General features: G+C 32.8%; 3 protein-coding genes across 4 annotated transcripts; 1 reads left to right on the forward strand and 2 right to left on the reverse strand.

Annotated features, from left to right (window-relative positions):
• Positions 1-3244: 3244 nt before the first annotated feature.
• On the forward strand, positions 3245-11959 carry LOC130637014 (uncharacterized). Its single transcript, XM_057446869.1, has 13 exons — positions 3245-3298; positions 3598-3654; positions 3858-3910; positions 4075-4086; positions 4782-4878; positions 6095-6412; positions 8342-8392; positions 8880-8960; positions 9062-9292; positions 9435-9492; positions 9793-9948; positions 10250-10312; positions 10747-11959. Exons 1-13 carry the CDS (start codon positions 3245-3247, stop codon positions 11037-11039), a joined length of 1524 nt encoding a protein of 507 aa, XP_057302852.1. The 3' UTR covers positions 11040-11959.
• Positions 11960-14791: 2832 nt separating this feature from the next.
• On the reverse strand, positions 14792-17302 carry LOC130636672 (follistatin-related protein 4-like). 2 transcript variants are annotated; one of them, XM_057446467.1, is made up of 2 exons: positions 17072-17302; positions 14792-15945 (listed from the first exon to the last, which is right to left on the reverse strand). In XM_057446467.1, the coding sequence occupies exons 1-2, from the start codon at positions 17139-17141 to the stop codon at positions 15524-15526; spliced, it is 492 nt and encodes a 163-aa protein (XP_057302450.1). In that variant the 5' UTR covers positions 17142-17302; the 3' UTR covers positions 14792-15523. The 2 variants fall into 2 exon arrangements, with proteins under 2 accessions (XP_057302450.1, XP_057302451.1); XM_057446468.1 differs by lacking the exon at positions 17072-17302 and adding an exon at positions 16119-16911.
• Positions 17303-23694: 6392 nt separating this feature from the next.
• LOC130636667 (dol-P-Glc:Glc(2)Man(9)GlcNAc(2)-PP-Dol alpha-1,2-glucosyltransferase-like) lies at positions 23695-25410 on the reverse strand. Its single transcript, XM_057446461.1, has 2 exons — positions 25015-25410; positions 23695-24897 (listed from the first exon to the last, which is right to left on the reverse strand). The coding sequence occupies exons 1-2, from the start codon at positions 25384-25386 to the stop codon at positions 23842-23844; spliced, it is 1428 nt and encodes a 475-aa protein (XP_057302444.1). The 5' UTR covers positions 25387-25410; the 3' UTR covers positions 23695-23841.

Raw genomic sequence — 25410 nt, forward strand, 5'->3', positions numbered from 1 at the left:
TGCTTTGGCATTATATTCTGCATATGGTGGGGATATTTTGACGCCAAATATGCTTTCTGTGTGAACGTCGGCAGGTATTGTTCAGATCAAGGTCTAATTAGGCGTTTACATGGGATAGATTTAACGGCAGATGAATTACTGTCAGGAGTCATCAAGACATGTTAAGGCTGATGTTGTCAGCTTGGAATAAAGTTATAGTGTTTTAACACTTTCCGGTTTTCTTTCTCCTCAAATTTAATTTTACAAAACTATGCGTTAAAAGACATAGAAATGCTTCATTGATATAGCAAAAAATATTTTTTACTTATGAGAATGTCTTAAAAAAATCTCAATTTCTGTGGAATTCCTCAATTTTTTTTCAAAAAAGGCTGAAATTTCTCATCCAAAATCCTCAAATTGACACTGAAAAAAAAAGAAATCCTTTTATGTTTATATTATTTAATTCTCAGTCTTGACATTGGAGAAAGTTCACGTTTTTATAAGAACGTCTAAATTTCAGTCTCGACGTTCTTATAACAAAATACTCGCGGAGGCGAGTATTTTGATATCCTAGCAACCTGAAGTTATTTTAAAAACCAATAGAATGTTTTTTGCGGTCACTAATCTTTTGTTTTAAACAATTAAACATTTTCTCCTATTGTTAGAAATTATCCAATCAAAATTCCGATAGTTAGGCATGACTGGGCCAGTTCATTTTTACGTACCTGCATACTTTGTTTTTTTAAAACAAAGTATGCAGGTAAAAGTTGTTTTTTTTCTACATTGCATATTGGAGTGTTCTTTAGTAACGGTAGTAAAATCAAACTTAATTTGAATGCATGTTTTTTTTTTTGTGGTGAGATGTATTTTTATTTCTCTGTTCGCTTGTGTGGAATGCATGTCGTTTTTTAAAATAATGTGCGTGGTTTTGCGGTTTTAAAGTTTAATAATGATAGCAGGTCAATTATTCTCCAAAATTGGTGGACGTGTGCAGATTAGATCTACGGTATAGCGTGGGTTGTTTACAAATTTTTTAAATTAAATTGTATATAAAATATGTTACGACCCTTTCGATTTTATTCTACACAAAAGAAATATTTGATCGTCTCCTGATGGCGCAGATCAATACAATTAGAACAATGTATATGTATAATATATATTTTTTCATATACAAAAAATTCTTGTGAGTAGTTTAAACTTTACATTGAAAACACATATATATATACTCTATATAAATGTTATAACGCAATAAATTATTAACGTTGGTCGAGAAGAACAAATCCACGTGGAACGATAACTTACATTATATAAAGTTCGTGTTAAAAACAAACTGTGATGATGTTTTTCGTCTGGTGTATTTAAAAATGATTGATAACAATTTGAGATAATGGCAAAAATAAATAAACTTTTTATCAAAAAAAAAATGCTTTACTAAGCAAATATTTTTCAGTTGAATTTTAAAATTAAATTTTATAAGTTGTGGTTTGCCTGTTGGTTGGTTAAGGATTCAAAGTGGATGGTATATTTTAAGCTTAAAGGAAATATGTAAGTACATAAATTCCATTACTTTTCTCCTGTTGTGTTGCGTTTTATGCGTTTGTTTTTCGACGTTAAAAAAAACAACATGTTGTTGTCGTTGTTTTGTCTTTGTCGTTGTTTTTGTCGCCGTTGCTACCGTTGTGTTTGTCGTTGTTCTTAAAAAAGCGAACCAATTATTTGAAAATTATTTTAAAATCAAAATTTTAACGTAAAAAGAGTTTCCTTCTGAGCGATTTTGTGTGCTATTTTCTTTTACGGGTACGATCTCGTACGTCAAATGCTATGAGAAAATTCAGACGCTGTCTTATCTTCACAACACGGGAGGGATATACATACACAAGTTTTATGTTAAGTTTAAATGAAGTGATTTATTGTGGTCATATAAAAAACATCTCAATATGATCTCGCTTAACTGGACTCATCTCACAAGCGAGGTAATGTATTTCATCAAATTTTTACGAGTGAATTCCGTACATTTTTCACAGGCTACTGAGTACTTTTTAAACATTCTTGACTTATCAATTTAATATTTTAAAAATATTTTAAGAACTAATCGGTAGCGTGTGGATATATCCACGGGTTTTTCCGCCCTCCATACCGCATTTGCTATTTGCCATTCCGTGTATCCGTAACACGAATATGAAATCGTGCAGGGACAGACAGACAACGGGCAGCATTAAGATAGAGACAAATCGTTATTCCGTGAAAAAACAAAGTTTCGCGTGTTGTAACTATTCCAGTCGTCAGTTTTTCGCCCACCATCGATCTCGTCTCCAGGATATCTTTTATCTGTTATGAATTTTTCGTAATACTGCCCGATGTCAAAAAAGCTCAAGATACCCTGAGGATGAGACTGACCCGTCGCAAATATCTTAGGAAAAAGAAGTTTCGTGCATGCTTGATCAAAGAGCGATTCGTTTGCCATTGTAAACAAAGTATCGCTAATATAGAGACAAGTGGTTAGTTTGTGAAAAAATTCGATAAAACATAATTTATTTGTTATTTCGTGCATCCGTAGCACAACATTATTCTCTCAAACAAACAGAGCAACTCGTTTTTACAAAATTTCTCCGCAATATTTTTTTTTAATGATAAGAGCGCTTAACTTGGATAATGTTTTTAGACGATTAATTTTTATGCGCTAATGTTTTTTGAACAGCAATAATATGTAACCATTTAAACCAGGAGACGTTTTGTAACCAAGATCTTAAAATCATGCAACCACAATAAGAAGTTTGACAAAGACGATACTTAATATAAACGGTTAAATTTACTTTAGCTCCTGACTTTTTTCACGTAACAAAGTTAGAATGATATCGGGAGTAGTTCTAATATAGAGTCTCACATACCTACCGTAGTAACGCATTCATTAAAATTGCGAAATTGCAATGTTAAATGTGACCACGCATTGTCACGCATGGTTGTCAATAACACGGCAACTTGTTTATTCTTTCGATATATCTAACTCGTGTTTTTTTTATGATTCTAATTTTTTTAATGTTCTCAACAAATGTGAAATCGCGCATAATGAAAGAGATTGAAAGAGAGATTGGAGGTCGTGTGTGGTGTTTTATTGCTTTTTTATCGCTGTTTGCCAAAAAAAATCTAAACACGACTTTTTTGATTTAAAAAGTCCTTCGGATAAATGTAACCGTAAAAAAAAAAATAAAAAAAAATAGATGAATCGCTTGCTACTTCTGTTACCATTTCGTTTTTGATTATCGCAATGGGTGTAGTCCCTGCGGGTACATCTAACATCAGTGAAGAAAACGAAGATAATGTGAACGGTTATTTCTAAGATGATATCAGTAATTTTTTTTAATTTATTTTTTTATATTTCGTGGACTCGTGGATTTATTAAATGGTTTCTGAGTTTGACACTCTATAGGCACCAACTTCGTCCCCAGTGTATCTGCAAAAAAGATATAAGATGCCCTGAGGACGAGGTTGTATATAATTATTATTATTGTATATATATATATATCATGTTTTTGCGATAACTTGTGGTTGGTTACGAGTAATTATTTTGGTGACGGTAAATTATTGTGAATGATTAACGACGTTTTACTTTAACAAAAGCTGACAGTGTATTTTGTGCAATGTTCACACTCCATGGTTGTTTATAGAGGGCGGACTGTAAGATATAGATAAAACACCTGTGAAGGAGAAATTTGCGATAAGCATGATACAAATTTCTCGACCACATCAATGAACATCTTTTTTATTAGCAGCGAAGATACAACCTGGTACTCATGTTTTACATAGTTATAACAACAGCTTTGTAAAGTATAACTGGTAACGAAATTTGTGCGGTAAATTAATTCAAATTAATGGATTAGCCATTAATTTGTAATGATATAGGGGAAGTAGCAACACGTGTTGTTGCTATAAAGTATGTTTGCTGTAAATTACTTTCACAGGCGGGATCTGTTCGTAAATGGTTCTAGAATGTGAAAGTTTTCTTCCTGGTGATTTGTAAGTAATTGCGAGATATACTTATTGTTTTTGTTGTTGTTTTTTTGTTGTTGTTGTTGTTGTGGTCGTTGTTAATTTTAGGTGCTTATCAAAGTAGTAGCGCTTGTTTTTATCGCATTTATCGCGATCAATTTTCATTTTCTCATTCTTTGTAGTTGATTTTTTTAAAAAATAATAATTACGTGAAATTAAAATTTCCCTATCGCGCAAAATATAATTTTGGGGAAAATCATTCGACGTTTGATAGCGCGCGAAAATGTGTTTGGTTTATAAAACTGATAAACCAACCAAAATTAAGCTAGGATATTTGTCTAAACATTTACGTCAACCATCTATCTCGTGCGGCACGAGAAAGGAATTTCCACCACGTAAAAATAAAGCATGGTAAATTTTCATCATCGATGCTTATTTTGCAGCTCACTTTTAATATGCACCCCATGATGCTATCCTCTCACATATTTTAATCTGTTATCAATCTTCTTAACGCCTTTTAAATAACGTTAATTAAAAGTTAATCGCTTGAACAGAAAAACAAACGCCCCTTTCCAGTTAACATGCTGTGTGTTTTCGAGTTTCGTATCAATCGGATAGATTTATTACCAAGGCGCTGCCTGCATGGTATCTTTTTCAAATTTAAAAATCTTTTTGTCGGTTTTTTTTGACATTCATTTGTTGTGCAAAATGTCAATTGTAATGCAATAATAAACAACAACGCAACCTCGTCCCCAGGGGCTTGTGGCCCCTAAGCCGACCGCTATCAGCTTCATCAACAAGGCAAAATTCCCTAGGAACGTGGCTGACAACAAACTTGCTCCTAGGAAACGGTGGCACATTGTTTTAACCGTACAATGTTTGTATATCTTTCCTTGTCGCCTTCAGCTGTTGGTAATTTCAGATTCCTTATTTGTCAACTTCGTCCCCAGGATTTTCAGCTTTTTAGGTCTATAATATAGATATATAATATAAAAACTTATTTAACCTGTTCTGGAACTTAAATTGAAACCCTGAAAACGAGGTTGCTCATTTGTATTTGTGCGTACTAATAAGGGGGAGAGGAACGGAAGAGAGATTTTCGTGCAAACAAAATTTAGCTTAGTATTTTCGCTTTTAAGAATATTTGTCATTTTTATGAGTGCTAATTTTCGTAAACTTTAAGATTTTGAGCGAATGCGCGTATTAGATTCTGAAAAATCCTGTAAAAGGTTTCTTGCAAGAAACAAACATTTTTTAACCGCAAAAAAATTTATTATCAGATATGTCTGTAACAACCCCTTTTTATTACTTTTTTTGACGTCGGGCAGATTCCTTTCAATGCGTCATTTTTGTACCGCTATTTTTAAAAACTAAGTTGCTGAAGAGTAAATAAACCTTCTAGAACCTTCGCTTAGCTTAACGTGAAGTGAAAAAGTATAATCTTAGGATCTTTTGAATATATTGTTAATAGCGGCTAATATCTTTTTTGTTGAGAACCAATTCTATTTTGTACTCTACGATATCTACAAGTTTATTATTTAGCGTAATTTATGTTTGTTTATGTTGCGTTTTTCTATATTTCGTATCTTTGAGTTTTAAGCAGATTTTTTGGCAAGATTTTGGCCTATAAGAAAACCAGTATTCGTATACTTCTACTTTAAAAACAAGTTTTTGTATTTTACCATTTATTATTTTAAAACCAAAACAGAGTTTATTAAGTTTAAAAGCCATCCAGGAATAAGACAGCAAGAACAGGGTGAAAACGGGGCGAAACAAAGCGAAAACCAACAAACCTTTTTTTATCTATATCAGAAAGGGAGTAGCGCTAATCCTCGTCATTTCATCTTTTGATTAACTGTATTGCGCAAACAAAGCTATTAAATAATTGTTGACGCATGCTTTTAATGTCAATGGTACCATCACCCTCCATATTCGGAAATCTTTTAATAACTCAAGTGTCCGCTGCAGGTTTGTCATTAATTCATCCACTGCGGCGAAGAGTGTTAATATCGTTAATAAGTTGAAAACATGAAAACATGTTGTAATTAACATCTGTCGAACGTTTGACGGTAGCAAATTCTTTTCAAGTAATGCTGGGTAATTATCTTTAAAATATTGCGAGTGACAGAAAGTAATATGTAAACGTGTTGATTATTTTTCCGTGTTGAGTTCTGTGGTGAGTGTTAAACTAACATCATTGCAGCATATGTTATTACGTTTATGTACATTTCAGTTTTTATTGTTCATATTTTGTTTACATGATAGGATAAAACGTTCAGATTATTTTCTTCGTTTATCTTTGTTATTCAAGATTTTATTTAACGTTGTTGTTGCATGCTCGGAAAAGAATGAAACAAGAGGAAAGATATTTTTTGTGTTAAAAGTGGAGTTGCGAACTTGGATTATTTCAGTGGAGTATATTTTGTTGTTGTTGAGAAAAGAAAAGGTTGGATCTTTGTAACCACTTTGAAACGTGTGTAATGTATAAAACAACCAAGGATCGAAAGTTTTTGCATAAAACTAAAGGTTTTCAAACTACACTTGTCACGAGTATTGACAACCTCGTCATATAGTCTATTTCTTTTTTCAGTAAGTAACAGGGATATCAAAATCTGGGGATGTTTAGCTGATGGTGCAAAAAGACTTTTTTCGGTTCTATTTGATATTTTAATGGTGGTTAAATGTAACATGGTTCTTTTAAGTTGTTTATAAAATTATTGTTCGTGGTTTTGATAAAAAAATCTTTATTCTTTTGTCCCATCGTTTTTTTTGTTGACTTAACTGTTTTGTTACTTAAGCGGATGGCTTTTAGTGTTGAGTTATCCGCGCGAACTATGGAACGTTCCACGCTTTTTCTTTTATAAGAAATCAAGCAAACATCCAACTAGAAAAAGTTTATTAACAAATTTTAAGTTTTTAGGGTGATTATCAATCAAAAACGGAATTTTGTCACAACAAAGAGACTTTTATCAACAAATATGTAGAAGAAAAGATGAAGTAATGATTTCATCTCTGTCTTTTTAACTGTTCTGTTGAAATGTATCTCTATGGTTGAAATCCTCACTTTTTATATGCAATAATTTGGTATGTTTCTGTGTAGAATTATAAAGAACATCGTTAGCCCGAGCTGTTTCTTACAGGTCGCTTTGTTTTTAAAACTATTTTAACTTTTGCATGTGCGAACTGACCGAACGTAAACATTTTGTTAAAATATATTTTTTAAAATTACGAACATTTATTAACGCAAAAGAATGCGCCCGAAAGTTTATAACTGTTCAACTTTGAAAGTGAAGATTGCTATAAACTCATTATTGTAAAGCTTGCTTTGCTTCGTCGTTTATTATTCAAACAAAATAACATATTTTACATGATAACCAGTAAATTTATAGTTCAGCATGATGTGCAGATGCTAATATATATCTGAATTTCTCCAAGGATGTCGACTTTTTGAGTACTGTACTTTAAGGCTGGATCATCAAATAAATTTTGTATTTTGACAACGCTACATCGAGAGTTTACCTTTTTTCTGTTTATAAAAAAAAACCATATGCGATTGTAAGCAAGAAAAAAATAATAATCTAGGCTTTATCTAGTCCTTAAAAATAGCTTTGAATAAAGATCCACAAAAGGGTTAAAAATCTCAGTTTCATATTTACACTAAATGATTCAAGAGTATTTAGGTGCGAAACAACAAAACTTATTGGTTTGGGTATTTTTTGCTTTTCTAATATGAGAGAAAACAGCGATCAAATTATGTTGTTCTTATGAAAAAACCCTTGTAAATCGATTTGAAAAGAAGATGACCAAACGTGCGGGAAAGCGATATATCATGGGTGGAGCTAATGTTTCTTTTTCACATTGATTTCCTTTTTTTACTTTATAAATTGCAGCAAACAAGTTGAGGCAAGCTCTGGCGCGTTTGTAGATTTTCCATTGTTTTATGAGCACCCTCTTAAAAATGGTTGATTTGGAAATAACCTGAATACAGATGTTTATTTTGCTTTTACTGCGACAAAACTGGGAAAAAACGTGGAACGGTGTGTATTTTGTTCATCAGCATGGGAAAGAATAACTTTCGATATTAAACAGCGTTTTTAAATTTAACGCGTGTTCTGTCTGGTTTGAACAAATCTGGTTCTAGTTTTGTTATTAATTAAATATATGTAAAAAGCGAAACGAATATGTTTGTTTAAATTTCGCAGGGTCGTTGCGAGGACCGTCATTTTCTTTGTTCGTATATAAAATGAGCTCAGCACAAGAGCTAAAAGTAATTAAATAAATATAGATACTCTGAAGATAATTGTATATATTTCACACCAACAGGTATTTGAAGATATGCAATGAAATAATTAATTTTTATATTTTGTGTTTTTAGAACTGTTTAATATATATAAATAGCAACATGTATCTGTTTGGATTAGTATTAGTAAGTATATCAACTATATTTCTTTCTATACTTTTGTTATTTTGCATCTATATCTCATGCGCCTTTCGTGCAACTACCTAGCGTTTTAGGTAGGGCATCAAGTGTTTGTAGTTGGCGCGTCGATTAGCCAATAGATTTGTTTCCTTATTTACAACATTTATAATACATCGTGATAAGCAAAAAAAATGCTAAAGCTTTACCTCGCTTTGATTTTTCTTGCCATGCAGATGTCAAAAGACCAATGAAAATGTAAACAAAACAAAACAAAGAAAGAAATTTTTTTACACTTTTATGCCTGTTTTGACAGGAAGAGCCATTTTCTTGGTTGATAATAATTTTGTTATAAATGTTGTCACTTTTGGAACTAGACCCCCTCACCAGGTCTCTTATTATTAGGTTATTCTGTCTACATATCCTGATGTTAGATTTCTTTTATATTTCTTCTTTCTAACAAGTTAATGATTTATTATTTATTTATTTTTTGCAGATATTTATTTGTATGATGTCATTGGTCAATTCTTGTTTGCCTGGCCAGGAAGAGTTAAATGGAACCTGCCAAAAATGTAATGTGAGTGACAGCTTGATTCCTCGTTTATTTATTTATTCATTTATTTATTTTTTGTTTGTTAATTTGTTGTAAGTTGATTAGCAACCTTTGTTACTCTTTAGGTAAACTACTTCAGTAAAGATGGAGTGAAATGCGTCAGATGTACCGACTGTTTTGCAGGTCAGCGTCTGCAGCACGATTGTGCTGCAGACGCTGACCGATACTGCGTGTGTCAGGGTGGAACCTACTTGCGCAAGTCAATGTGTCGCAAGTGTACAGTGTGCCATCCTGGTTATTACGTCACACACGAATGCGGTTATAACAAGGATCGTACGTGTAAGATATGTCCTCAGGTAAGAAACTTATGAATAGGATTTTTTTTTCTCAGTGGTAGTTTTTGTTTTGCTTCTTGGATCAGCTTCAGATTCTGTCGCGTCCCATTTTTAACTTTTTTTTAACATGTGACATTCCCAGGGTTATTTATTTATTGTTTAGGGCCTCACAACAAACGGTACCAACGACAAAACATGTACTGTGTATCAACCAACAAAAGGTATTCTTATTTACAGTCACATAATACCTTCAACTTTAAAGAACTAGTAAGCCAACACATCACCTGCAACTTTTTTTTCTTTTATATAAGAAATGTTTCCATGACTTCAGTGCTCCAGTGAACAATCTCGTCTTTTTTACAGTTAATCTTTGTGAAGTCTTTAGTATCTGTCTTTTGTGGTGACAGTTGTAGGAAGTGTTGCTAAGTATTTGGAACCAACAACTACCTCACTTAGCTGTGAATTTATTGTCTGCTGTTAGCACCTTGAATATATCCATAACTAATAAATCTGTGTTTTAGAACCGTTTCCTGATAAAGAACCTAAAAAGATAACAATTAACAGCGTAATCATTGGAACAAGCGCTTCTTCAATCTTTTTTATCCTAATAATTTTTGCATGCATCTGTTTTTGCTACCGCAGAAAGCGCGCGAGAAATGCAAGAAGACGTCGAGGAGGTTGGTAATTAAGGTTGTCCTTAATTAATTTACTTTTTGCAGGTGAAATTGTCATGCGTGAGTTTTTTTTGTCAATTTCTGCAGAAGTGATTAACAAATAAATGTTTTTTCATCTCACCGAGTTCTTGAATATCACTGTATTTCTAATTTACTATTTGAATATCCCTCTATTTAAAACTTATTTTTTGAACATCACTCGATTTCTAACATTTTCTCGAATATCACTCGGTTTCGAACTTTTTACACTTCGTGTAGACATGACATAAAGAACTTCGCTAATTTCACGTTTTCTTAACCTTAGCTTTGCCGACAGAGGAACACATGAAGGAGGGTGACATTGAACTTCGCCTTCTACCCCACGACGGTTAGTAAAAAAATTTTTTGGCTAAAAATATCCAAATTAGGTGTTATTTACTTCGTAGTAAGATATTTTTTTAATATCATTCATTATATACCCTATTGAGGCGCCAATTAGAATTAGAGAAACGCCTTAAAAAATTTTAAGCCTTTTGAATGAGTTGTGTAGCGTTTGTTTAGTATATTTTTGGTTGGATAGAACTCTTCAATGAAGAAAATCACTAATATGTCAAAAAATTCGGAAAATATGAGAAAGGGTTTTTGGGACACCTTCTTGAACAGAAATATTTTTTTTTGACCTGAATAGATGAATTTATTTCAGGTTTGAAATTTTAGTCATAAGCAGGGAAGTTCTCCACAGGCTATATTTTCCCCGACTTTTGTTTTTACTCCAATTGTTTTATTCCGTGATAGGAAATGCATCTTCTTCTATTTTACTAGAAAACGAGAACAACCACCGCAAAGTGCGAGATCTACCTGCTAACATTTTTGAAGATCTTGGCATGAAACTAAACCCAGTGCGGATAAACAACTGGGTTCAGCTAGCCGGATTTCTAGGTTTTGACCACGATACGATAGGGATTTTGAAATTAAAGCCAATAACTGCAACTCAAGATTTATTATCGGATTACTCTGTTCGTCCGGATTCGACAGTTTTTCGATTGTATAACGCATTGATAAACATTCAGAGGTCTGACGCTGCGGCTTTAGTTGAACCATTTATTTATTTATAGACATTATTTTTCTTTTTGAATAGTTTTTATAACTTATTATTTCTATTATAAAAGTTCGAAAGAACTTTAAAACTTAGATTTTAACTTTGGTAGCTACACACTGGGGTTTATCAGTCTCTTTGTATCAATTTGAAAGTCGGCGAACGTATATGTAGCCAAAAGGCGTGGGAACAAGGTTTGTGAGTTAGACTATTGATTACGCCATTGTTTTAACTTCGTCCCTAGTGCCCTTTTTTCGAGCCTTTTTTAAATGCAGCTAAAACCACCTGGATGGAAAGGTTAGATTCTTTTTTGTTGGAGTTTTGTTTCTATGATTTTTGAGCTTTTAAAGGTCAGTAAAGGTATCCTTAAAGTCCTATCCACACCAGGCAGAATAATCCGTTAGGAGCGGAGTTTTTAAAGGTTTTGATAGACTGGTGGAACATACCTTGCCGCAAACAGTAGAATTGATTTCTATTTTTCGGAAATTTCCGCCAGCCAGTCAAATTTATTTTGCTCGAGGTATTTCGAATAGTGGAGATTAGCCTGACGGGATAAGGACGTGACCAATGTTCGTGTTTTTGTACCCGTGACCACTATTTAAGTGTAAATTTTTATGAAAAACTTTATATAATATTTTATCCAAGATAGTCTTAAAAACGTTTTGTTTATATGTAACTTAAATTTACATCGTGTGGAAATACCTTTATTCGTACTAATTTTCATGCAGTAGCGGTGAGATATATTTTTTCTGTGTTTCATTTTTTGCGATGCTGCAAGGAGGAAAAGGAGAAGTTGTTTTGAGTGAGTGGTTCGAGAGTAAAGGGGAAGTATCATTGTTCGTGTTTTGTGTCAGATTTTAGCAAAGTTAGCAAAGTGGAAATTAGTACGAATCATAGTAATCATTTTTTTATTAAAAAGAAAAGTCTTACAATTTTGAAGTTTCTTGTTATTCATAATATTGTAGACCAAGGAGGATATCTCTATTCCTATCCTTCTAGATTAAACTTCCACTTTTTTTCAATAAAGTTTTACCCTTCCGTAGTAGAAAGACCCTTTTCAGTTTTAGTGTCTGAAGTACAAAGCTGAGCACTGAAAGTTGCCCAAAACCTTACCGTCCTAACACCAGTTACTTATTGGTTGATTGCCTTAAACAACAGGGTGTGTTCCTTCGATTTCCAATCTTAACTCCAATGCTCGAGAGACTTACGGAACGTCTATGGCAAAGCAAATTTAGTCCGGGTCAGAAGGACTTGGAACTGTGAATATTGTTAACAATTACTGTAAGTTCTACATCAGAAAAGGTTGTGGAAGAGTAATGTACCAACTTTGTAACTTAAATTTATGATGTCATGTAATTGCGTTAAAAAATGACGTTTAATCTTTTTTCTCTCCCAGTACAGCAGTATTCTATATTCTAAATATGTGATGTATGCAGGGGAACAAGAAAAATCCCGAAAAAATCCGATTAAGTGCCACGGAGAAGTAAAACCGACATTTCTGTTATTTGTCGGAGTTTGAACGCCATTGAACGAATATTGGATAGGTTTTGCAAAAACGGTAAGACTATAAAAACGGATTTTTTTGCGCGAAATTTATAAACAAATATAGGGGAACAATTTGCATAAGAAAAAAAATATTACCAGCAAAAATCAATGCGAGTAGTCTGAAGAAAAGAAACAAGAACAATGCTTCAGTGAAATATTTAACAGAATAAAGAAACAAGTTTTTCCTCGAAATATCCATGCTTTCTTTTTTTCAAACTCTAAAATTATTCCAACCCACCTTTTCCCTAATTTTTAATTTGATGGTATTTTTTTCGAATGGAAATAGCGAGTTGCTTTCAATAAATCAACAAACCCGCACAAAATATTATCAAAAAAGCAGATTTTTTTGTGTCTCCCCAAGCATAAAATTTTAGATCCCTAAACCTACAACCATGTCATCGTCATTGCAGTCGATTTATTCGGGAACATGTTATTTTAATGTATTACATTTTTTTGAAGAACCCTTGTAATTTAAATTTACTCTAGAACGCGATGAAAAATCCTTGGTGAATATATAAAGGCAATGTTCGTGACTTTCTTCAGCCCTCCCAACATGGCCAGCTCGCCTCATATGAACGTAAAACTCTTGTTATATGAACAACTCCTAATATTCATGTAAATATGTTCAAAATATTAAACTGGATAGTTGAAAACATGTTTATATTACCATATACCTTAATAAACTCTTAAAAAGCACCTCATTTTTCCTAATCTATGATAACATGGTTAATTTGTTATTTCAACGAATAACAAATCCACCATGTTGTTAGATAACTAGTAACAAAACCATAGAAGAAGAAAAAGTTAGTTTTATATTCTTAATGTGATAAGTACTTGTCTAAGTTTTTACCAGGAATTGTTGTATAAATAAAAAAGATGAAGAAACGTTAAAGCTCTCTTTTTGTTTTTATGGTGTTAAAAAGACAAGAAGTTACAATAAACAAAGTCTTAGAGTGTACTAATGATGTACAAGTGAGATAAGTTAACGTCTGTCAGACAGAAAATATAACGCTACTGTTTTCTTTCTATTCTTTTCACGTTTTCTTTATCATTATTATTTTTAATTACCATTTCCCATTTGAGCTCCAAAGAGTCTTGCGACCTAGCAGTCGCTTAAATAGACCTAAGATATCAATTCTTTTCTCATGCTGGATGTTAAGCAGAAAAAAACGATTGACATTTTTATAGTCTTTAGCATGGCTCGGCCGGGGTTTGAATCTAAGAACTTCCGCAGTGGAGGCAAACGCTCTACTATAAACTTTGTTAACATGCAAAAACAAATTTTAGTTGGCGAGCAACAACAGATAACTTCTAATCATTGTGAGGATATCAATAACCTCTACCATACTTCACAGTGGTATCATTCATGTAAAGAATAAACCAGATCCTTATATATATTTATTCGATTGAATCGGTCTGTGGTACGTGCCGCTACTAGCTACAGACGCTTTTAAATAATTTTACTACAGTTCTGTTCCAAGTAAATATAGTATCCGAGAATCGAACGTGCTTAAGGTGTTTATTACATGCACATCTTTTTACGTGAAAAAATGCTATAAGATCTTAGATTACTGCCAAAAAAATTAAAAAACGGAGATTTTAATTTTAACTAGCCCTCCCTACCAATTGTTCTCACTTGGATACTGTTAAGAATTTCCCACCCAAGAGAATTGTCATGCCACTTTCAACTCACCCACACTGGTAACTTTTGTCATCGGAAGTGTTATTCTTTACAACGAGAACCCTGCTTTCCTAACCTTGGTCCCAGCGTCTGTTGTCTCTTTTTTGTATTAAGTCAGAAAAGATACGAGAAGTCCTGGAGATGAGGTTGCTACTTTTCGTTTTTTAACCAATCTGGTAATGTTATGATTAATTCGTGACCACAATGCAATACAGAGCTTAATCCTGGAGGTATAGTAGAAATAGAATATAATTAAAAATAGAAATATATTTTTCACCTCTATGGTTCAATCCTATTTACCTAATTCTAAGGGCATTTGGACTTTCTGAAGAGAATTGACTGCCCAAGGCCATGAAAACGAGGTTACGATGGATTCTTGGGTTTAAGATTTCTCATACCTGCCCTCATTGGTGCAATTTTGGGGGTATTAGTATTACTCACTGAGAAGAAATGCTTAGCCAAGGTTGCTATCACATTCACTTTTGCTTTCCTATATTTAAGGGGATTCTTCATGAAGGAGGTCTGATACTCTTGATGGAGGGGCCTGCTTACAAGGAAAGAGGTTCCGGGTGTCTGTTATTTTCAAAATAAACATATTTACAATTGTAAAAAAAACATAAAACTGTTTGGAAGGTATAAATAAGTTACATAATTTATATACATAATTTTTTCTTAATTGAAATAAACATTCTTTGAATTCCTTACATAATATAAATCTCTTGAAACTGTAGGCTTCAATTATTTAACCTCTATAGTAGAATCTACCATTAATCCGTTGGTGTAGTTTTTATTTTCTTCTTGCTGAAATCCCGTAAGAAAAATATGCTTTCACTATTTTAGGTTTTTCCATGATAGTTGTAAAATACAGAACAGTAACTACGCAAAGCGGACAGTCTCGACTTGAGGAAACACTTGTGGTAAAATAAATCTTGTCCGCCTCAACAGGGTCACATTCCTCACTAAATACAGCCATTTGTCCACAACTAATGTACATTGAAAATTTAAAAGCGCGGCTTTTTGTTTAATGATATATAGTTACGAGCAATGTCGTTCCAGACCTCTTACTAAATATGGTGTAAAATCCATGCATTCTGGGTTTCTTGTTAAAATATTTCCCATAATACCATGCATGTACGTCATAATTTTACTCCATTTTTTAAAGCTTACTCAAACGATTAACAAACAGGACGACGCGAAATATCCTTCATATTAATCACAGCTAGCCCTGCCATGTTTATCTACTCAATGATTTTCTACCCACAATGCATTGCATGAATCTATTCGTTGTTGTTGACTTCGCGACATTTTTTGACAACGTTTACGACACATTTTGATTTGTCGCAACCGAATCTATTTGAAGCGATACATGTGATCACGCCAGAGAATTCCTCATCAATAGCTATAATAAACAATTGTCTGTTTTTATTATCAAAAGTTACTCGTCCATCAATAGTCGATTTTATCAGCTGTCCATTTAAGAACCAACTTAATTCGGTTGGAAATAAAACTGTTGTTAAACAAACAAGTCTCAAGTGTTCCCCAGGTTTTATTTGAAGTTCTTTCGGTAAGCGGGTAATAATTCGCGGTTTTAAAATATCCACAGAATGACAACTAAAATTTTCTTCGGGCTCGGCAACTTCGCACGGAACAGGCATTTCTATGTTGACAAAACTTTCGTCTGCCGTGTATTGCGGCTCGTCTAAAAAAAAGAGATATATATTGTATGCGAGTTTATTTCTTAAGAAAAACGAACACAATTTAAATATTTTTATAAAAACAGTAAAAAAAGACACGTGATTATCTTGGTAAAAAAAAAAAAAAGAAAGAATTATAAAGAACAAACAAATACGAATAAAAAAGTTTTTGACAAACCCAGAAAGTTTATAGAGTCTGTCTTGTGTCTTACAGACAAATATCTGTCCAACATCCAATTCATGAAGTTTCAAGAGAGAATTTATATCGTAATTTTTTTAATTATCCGACAAAAAGTATTGTTCGAGAAATTCTTTAAGCACATATCGATCTCTTGCCTTCTTTAACATTCAATGCAGAATTTTAATAGATGTGGACAATTAACGGTATGGAATGAGAATCCAATCAAGACAATTAAAAAAAAACTGTGGTTTCTTTGGTGTAAACAACGCTTTATCTAAAGTCAACTCTTGTAGACAAGCGGGAATATAACCGCTTTGCTTTTCCACAATTCCCTCTGTTTCCAAAATCAAATTTAGAATTCCCCTCCCCCTGATGTAATTAGCTGATTTAATGGAAAAAATTTCGCGAATTTTTTTGCGGATAAACTTTCACGAAACGAGAAATTTTTGCGAAGAAAACTTTTGCGATATCCTGAATCGGAAAGTTTTTACAAGAGAAACCATGGCGATTAAAGGCCTTTGAAAACAGAGTTTTAATGGGTAAGTTTGTAAATCACTGATTTTTAAAAGTTTGCCCTAAATAAAACTTTGCGAATGGTTATTTTTGACAAAGTTTCGCAAAAAAAGCCAAAATTCGCAAAAACTTCTCAGATTAAAATAACGGACTATAATGGTAAACCCAAGGTTGTTTGAAATTGATTTTTGTCTCGAAAAAAATAATATCAAATATAATAATATTAAAAATAGCAATAACAGCAAACCATAATAATAACAACAACAACAACTACACAAAGACAAGCTACTCACTAATCAGATTTTCCACATAAATTAAAATATCATTTCGTCTCATCTTTCTGTCTGTGCAAAACACATCACACCACTCATAAACAAGTATAGCTATATACAAAGATTTCAACAACAAACAAAAAGTAAATAAATAAATAAACATACCTCTTGGATACGCTCTTGAGGACATCATGATATCTGAAAGATCAGATTGCAGATGTTCAAGTAAAACCATTTTTTTAAATGTACAAATAGTGTCTTTTAATTCTCAAATACAAATATTGGCTAGTCCTTCTCACACTGCTATACTATATATATACTTGCAGACAATTAAACTAGCATTCTTAATTAAGCGCTAGAACAACCTAATAACGATACAGTAATAGGATTCATTTATGATTTCATAACGTCATTAAAGAGACAAAACACCTAGTTACATCTTAGAAAACAATTTAACTCCTTTATGTCTCTCCTCCGGTGTGTTGTGCAATGATAGGGCAATCAAGGAAAGCAAAGTGGGGGAGAGGTGGAGTTATATTATCACCCACCTCGCTAAATGTCCTTTATTTTAGGAGAGCGAGGACACAACTTTATCCCCATTTTCCTATCTTTTTTTTTTTACTTTAATGTTATCATGTTAAGTCGAACTTTGCAGAAGATTTCTAATTGAAATAGATTTATAGAATAGAAAGCATTTGATAACTTTACGCACTTTTCCAACTTTTTTTCCATGGCATATCTGCAAAAACTTTAGCGCCGTCGAGACAAAAGATCTGGAAACTAAATTGATTATCATTCAGGGAAACTTTCAGGGTAATGTTGGTGTAACTTGAGCTTAATTTTTTTACCTTGGATATAAAAGCGATGTTTGAAATACGTTTTTTTAGAACTGTTGCGAAAATTAAAAAATATATACGCGAGAGAATAATTATAAAAAAAACAAAAGTGTATAACACCATTTCCGCGTTGCCATCGTGCTTGTTTTTGTGTTATGCCGGATACATAAAAGATGGTTAATATCTTTATTATCTGACATCATCTGACTTGATATCTGTCCGTAAAGTAGTGAATATGTCTTTAAGGTGATTACCAACACCATGGCAACTAAACATATGTATATAGATTGCTCAATCGACCATGTAATAACACCGTCCGGTTTTATTTATATAAAGCATTATATTGACAAACAACAACATTAATTAACGTGGTCTAAAAATAATTTTGTAGAATGAGCTTGTTTAGTTAAAAGAGTATTGGGAAAGAAATTGGTTATTTTACTTACTCATATATAGTCCTTATATTAGTCATTTTAGCTTAAAAGAACTGACCAGTAAACTTTGCAGATTAGATACTGTCTTCATTTGACTTTGTCATGTTTTTTTACCAAGTGACTGATTATTGTTACAGGCCTTATGTCGTATAATTTTTCTTTTTTTAAAATAGAGAAAGATAAAAAAAGGCAATACTAAAAAATATTAAGACAAGATAATCCTTTTGTTTCCAATTTAACCATTTGTTCACTGCAAAGTCCTATTAGTCAATGGACAACAGGACTGGGACGTAGTGACTACTCCTAGAATATGTTCCATATACCATTGTCTTGACAACAAAATATAGTGAAAACAAAATATACCAGCCCCTTTTACGCAGGTCGTAGATTATGACAGATTTACAAATTACGTTGCCATGGTTTATCTTCTAACAATTATTTCTTTTATGTTTGAGATTATTCAAACTTTAGGTACGGGGGTCCTATATCGCATCGTTCCACACATCTGATAAAAGGACTGGAAAAGCCATTAGTCGGTAGATGCTTTCAAGAAAAAAGTCCTATGTGTTTGTCTTTCGTTGGTTGGGTAAGCAAGCAAGTCGATCAAATACGGTGTCATTTTCTTTGTTTAATTAAGGCTGAGTCAACGATATATCTTCGTGGCAGAATATGTTCTCTAGATGTTGTGTCTAACATAGCAAAATTGTCCCTTTAATCAAAGGCAAAAAGTCCCTGGAACAAAGGTGCCATATGATATAACAATCAGTTGTACAACTAAAAATTGCACAATTAAGTACTTCATTTCTATTACCAAGAACTTTCTGTGACTACATGTCAAGTCTCGCTGTAGTGCTGTCGTAATCAACTAAGCTATCCTCAAATAGTGTATTTACTTCAATGAGCGCCTCTGCTAGATAGACCACCCCTCTCGAATGAGCGCCCTTTTTTGTTGAAAAATATTTAATGATCACTTCAGTCGAACAAGCGCCTTTCTTCATTTTTTACAAAAGGTGTTCAAACTTTTGACCAATTACACATAGTTTCAAAATCTTTTTTAGTTGTATAGCCTGACTGTCAAGTTATTAATGAAAGAAGATATTAACCTTTTAGGTGGCAGTAACTTTTTTTAGCTATATCCACGGCTTCATTATTTACTCTTGTTTTTTATGTATGTAAATATATTCTCTTTACTCTTCCTTGAAAATAGGAACCTTAAGATGTATAAAAATGATTTTTTGACTTTTTGTCTAAATTGTTGCTTTTTTCTTTTGATCATCTTCTTCTTCTAGAGATGCAAAATTTCATGTGAGCGGACACTCGCTTGAGTTATGAGAGTTAAAGTGTAAAGCCACAGTTTTAAAATATTTTTTCGTAAAAATAGGAAACTTTTGTATAATTTCGTCTTTTTTAAATGTCCCTATGAACCTTGCCTCATTATTAATATAATTTTTATAACAAATTTAAAAACTAGAAGCTGTTGGCAATGAAGTGTTAAAGTTTCCCAGGGCCTGCACGTCTTCAAGATAACTATCATTAGAGTCTCAATCCTGCATTCTGATTTAATTTGATTCCAGGCTAAATTTTTGGATGTTTCAACCGAATTAAATACTTTGTATATCTTAATAACTTTATAAATGACTAGGGGGTTGAAATAAGCACGGGAAGGGGGTTGGGTATTAGTGAGTTAGAGTTTGTAATTTGTTGTCAAAATTGTCACAAAAATAAGAAATCAAATCCAGCAGACTGGGAACATCCTAACAACAAGAATTAGTTCACCAAAAACATAATAAACATTGGATAAGGGTGTGCCTGATAAGAACATTTTAATTACACATAAAAACAGTTCTTATATCTTAAAAAAGAGTCAGAATTAGTCAGCTAAGTAGCGGCTTAGTAGACAGACAAATGATAAAGCATTTAAAGTTAATGTTGCTTAGAAATAACTTTTGTAAATGCAATGCATTCAGGGAAGTGACGCCATGGTCGTAAAGAAAAAAAGTCATGGCAGCCGGAGTAATGTATGTAAAAACGTTAGCTTAATTTCCTTCCTTGCTTTCAGTCAGGAAAGTTTGCACGTGACACTGTTGTAAACAAAAAAAATGATTTCTCATGCTTACAAGACTTAATACATTTTCGCGAGAATTTAATTTTGCGAACGTCACATTAGCACGTTTTTAGCCGGGTTTGATGTTTTGGTCTTTTTCGCTTTGCAGTGCCGTTGCATTAGATTTTCTTCTGGAGACTTTCCATATTTAATTTGAACGAGAAAGGTTTGTTTTACAAAACAAGAAATAATATATTTGCAAAAATCGCAATTTACCGAATACGTTAAACAAGATTATCCCGATAGCGGTATAATCTTGGAAGGTATAATCTTTTAACTATGACAAATATAGATTCAAAGCAATTATTTGTTTCAAAGTTTTATGATGACAATAATAAATATTGATCAAGAGTAAGCAAAACCAACAACAACAAAAACAAAAATATTAAAACTATCAACCCCGTTCCCAGATCTTCTTGTTCGCTTCCTAACATGTCCTACTGAAGCAAGCAACTAGTAAAACAAAAAAGCATGATTGTGATACATCCTTTCATACCATTCTGATTTTTACAAACGACGATACCTGGTCTATCTATCTATGCAGTATAGATTAGACATTTTTCAACAATGCAATACATAACACAATACAACCTATAATCTTTAGAAATCATTAAATAAAGGATTTTACAAACCTTCTATGAAGCGTCTTCGTCTGTATACAGAATACATAATGAAGAGATCACTGTTTAGCTTTTAAAACTGTCCTTTAACCTTGATGTACCTTTATTATATAGACATTAGAACAATGTGACCACTGATGAGGAAATCTTGATTAGAGGGGATGAAGTTGACAGGAAGGTTATGAGTAAATTCCGAGTTCATTCAAAAAAAAATCTAGCTACTAAACGGAATAGCAATTAGCTATTGTGGGTAGCAATCACTTCACAATGACTCGCCTGATTGTATAAAGAAATCATCGTTGCTATTCTCGTGTTACCATTGCAAAGTATTCTAATTTGCAGCAATAAATTAGCTCAACCAATTTAAAATTATTTCATATTCAAATCATTCGAGTTTGAATTTACACTGAGATACTGATGCACTTTTTAAGAAATAACCCCCTGCCCCTCAACCCTCCACATTTCCTTTTTTCTTTTAAAAAGTAGTTGATGCAATAACGCATAGGTAGCGATATTGCCATAAAATGACCTGGTAACAACATGTACGTGCTATTTTAAACAGTATAACCGCTAAATCATTCAGGTTTTTAAGAAGGAATACGTTTCCCCTTTTTAGAAACTTTAGCTTCATCCTATATTGTCCCCAGGTATAGGATTAAGCATTATAGATTTTCAGAAAGTGATTCGAAGTTAACAAACATCCAGGTTAAAGCCATTATTTCAAAAGAAAGAAACAGTAGAAGAAAGTAATTTTTTCCTTTACAATTCGTGTAGAAACCAGCGGAAACGAGAAGAAGTTTGGCAACAAGGATAAAGAGTTAAATGTTGCAAAAGAAAGAGAAATTGCTAAACAAAAGATGGTGACAGAACAATTCCTCCTTGAAAAATGACCTCTGCCCCTACAGAAATCCCACCTCTGCCTCCTCACCTACACGCTTTCTTTTTAGAAGAATATCAAAATACTAACCAGGCTTGTCATTTTTCTTATTTCCATATTATTTTAAACAATAGGCCTCTTGTTTTTAACCTAAAATTGAACCTGGGATCGTATAAAGCACATTCTTATATATAAAAAAGTGTGTATCCCGTTTTGGTTTCCTTAACCTGTAATTAGGATTTATTTGTACTTATAAAAGTGGCTGCTTTGGAGAAGTCATGACGTAAGAATTCGTTCCGGAGATACAAGGGGTTCCAGTTTTTTCCCTAAAAAGGTTTCAGATAGCGCCTATGTTCTCTGCCTCGTATTTCGTACAAATATGTTCTTTTGAAAAACTTAATGTTAGTGCAAAGTTTTTTAATAACGTCAAGTTCTTTTTTGAGGTTGGATGTGTTTATTGTTGAGGGATTGTTCTTTATATTCTCAGCCTAGAATTCGTAGCGCGGTTTACAAATTTTCAATGCTCATCATAAAATGAAGTATAAACTAAAATCTAACGAGAAAATTTGTGTTTTAAGTACAAGTGAATAAATTTCCGCTATTTTGGCCTAAAAATTTCTAATATTTTAGTGCCAATTTTATGCTTTTGTATTCGGTCCGGGGTTTTTCGAACATACTATGACCGGGGGGGGGGGGGGGGGGCGGATTCCGCCCCCCCTCAATAACTTTTCATAGGGTTGTTCAAATTGAATCAAACTTGGCACACTTATAGTACGTCATAAAAGGAACAAAATGGCGCCAAAAAAAATTTGCTTGCGTCAGCACATTTTCTGTGACGTCATCAAAAGCTTGAAAATTGTTAAAAATGCCACTATCTGCTTAAAATGTAATTACTTTTGTTCTAGAGCGAATTTTTACATTCTGTTTGAAGTTTCTGATAGCTAAATAAAAGTTATTTAACATATTTTCCGGTTTTTACATGAATGGGATGAAAAATTGCCAAAAATTGCCCGAAAATCCGTTTTTTCCCGATTTTCTGGTAAAATCTGACAAAATCGGGAAATCGGATTAGTCACGTGTTCAAAATATTCAAAATGATTCTTCTTGATGAAACAAAGTTATGTTGCAAGTTTTAAGTTCTAAGGATAATCCTAACAGGAGTTATTATATTTTCCCCATTATAAGGATTTCATAGAGATTTTTAGGGGTAGTTTCGAGTAATGGCCAATATCAAAGCCTCTGAAAGGTATGGGACCTAAAAAATTAGCATGCAGGTGTCTAATAGATAAATGTTGAAACTCAGTAAGTATCATAGCCATATAACAAAGCAATCAGGAGTTATTAAAAAAAAACCGTCAGGGGGGGCAGAATCCCCCCCCCCCGGACCGAATAGGGTTAAAGTCAACTTGTGGTGAATGGTAAATAAAGCTCTCCCTAAAATTAAAGAGCATCGATTTAGTAAAAGTTATATTAGCAAAATCTTTTAACAAGGCTCCTTCGTGAGTTTCTGCGCTAAGTTCTATGCCTCATTGGTAAAAAAACAACAACATCAACAACTTTGATTAGCTGTTTTGTAAATATCAGTAGCTTGAAAATAATCAAGGGTGAGAATGTTCTTAATTTTTAAGACCAATATGTACCAAGTGATGCCCAAACTTATTTTTTGCTCATTTTGAAAATCACAACATGCATACAAGGTTGGTTTAGTTCCCAATCCCAAACCCAACCTTCATAAAATTTAGTTAATTGTAAATAACAACGCTATAACTAAATTCCGCAATCATTCAAAATAAACTATTTTTCATTACTTGTAAAAATGTTAAGAATTTTTGGTATTTTCCACAGCGAAATTTGCTGCCAATAAAGTTAGTGTCTATGCATTGATAAGCACCCTGTCAAAGAATTAGAAATTGTCAATTTTTAGATGTTCTTTGTAAAAACATAATTTATTGCATATTTCTCTTGTTAATCGAAGTAATACAAATTACATTTTGTTTATCTTCTCAGCAAAATAAAACAAAAACAAAAAACTTTTAAGTTAACTTTCACATATTTTATATTTCTCTACCACATGAACCGTTGTATTGCATCTTCATGGTCCCATTTAAAAGGACGATAAATAAACAAATACAATGTCACTGCATTGACACACATGTATAAAACAAACTCTGTGATAAGCTCCAAGTAATTACGCACACCAATGTGTAATCGGAATAACAGATAAGGTATGATAAAATAACGAAACTCAAGTAATTTTTGTGGTACTAAGACTGCTGCCGTACAGAGTAAATATAAGAGGATCCAAATTGATCTGTTACTTTTGTTCAGCTCATTGAAGATAATTAACCATGATAATAAGTATCCTGGAACTAAAGCATACTTTACAGCCCAATGTTTCTCAAAAATCCTTTTCCATATGTAAAACGTGTAATGACGATTGTCAGAAATGAGATATTTATGCACATATGTGAAATTATGCACCAGATACAACATGACACCAATGGCTAAAAGACAAAGCAATAACTTTCTTGGAGATGTAACAATATTCTTAATATCGGTCCAAATGTTCTTTATGTTTGCGTATCGATAAAGAAGAAATGAACTGTATATCATAACAAAAGTTGAAAAATAAAAAAGCTGGGGCACATTTAATGATGCCTCGTGACTTGTTCTGTCACCAACAACTATACCTTTATTTTTAATTACAAATAATAAAAAGCTAAGAAAAACAATGCAATATGGTATGGCGATTAAAAGAACATCAACATAATGTGCCAAGATCCCTTTCACGGCATCAAATATGCTTTGAAATAAATTTGATTTCTCTTGAATTAATCTTTTTCTTCTAAGATATATAAGAATACCAGTAGCCATATTGAATCCAACCCACACAATGTTGGTTTGACGGAAGAACACTGCTAGCACTCCAGTAAAAGCAGATAGCATATGTGCATTTGTTAAAGTGAAGTAATAACTGAATAAAACGAAAAATGTGGAACCAACATCAGTATAATACAGGAACGTGAAGAAAAACAACAATGGAAATGTGGTTAACACAACAGATGTAATTAGAATTTTTGCTTGATGATCTGGATCATTTTCAGCTGCTTTCTTGTTGTCCTTAAAAAAATACAAATGAAATCCAGTCATTATTTAACATATACTGTAGTTGTTGTTTCATCAAAATTAAAAATAGGTTTTAAGTGTTAAAGTATGAATATGGCTCATGGAACTTACTTTTTCCTCCTTTCCATTGTTTTCTGTTCTACAAAGTATGCGCAAAATACCTCTCAATATAGTTGCACAGCCCATGATAAAGATTACATTGGTGAGCCTCAAATTTTTTGCATCACAAATGCTTTCTATACCTTTGTCACTAAATATTGTGCTGATCTTTAAAAATAATTGACTTGATAAATATAAGCCTGGCAATGTTGTTATCTTCTTATTCCAATGATTAAAATGACCAGAGCAATAGTTTTGAGCTTGAGGAATATGAAATATTTCATCCATATAAGGAGCAGGCTGCTGTTTATTTACTTCTTGAAAGAAATAAGACATCACGACAAGTAAAAACAGCAGCAAAACGTGGCCCGTTTCAAGCGCCATTTTTTCAATGAAGAAAATGGCCTT

Source organism: Hydractinia symbiolongicarpus, chromosome 3 (assembly GCF_029227915.1).
Source record: "Hydractinia symbiolongicarpus strain clone_291-10 chromosome 3, HSymV2.1, whole genome shotgun sequence".
NCBI lineage: Eukaryota > Metazoa > Cnidaria > Hydrozoa > Anthoathecata > Hydractiniidae > Hydractinia > Hydractinia symbiolongicarpus.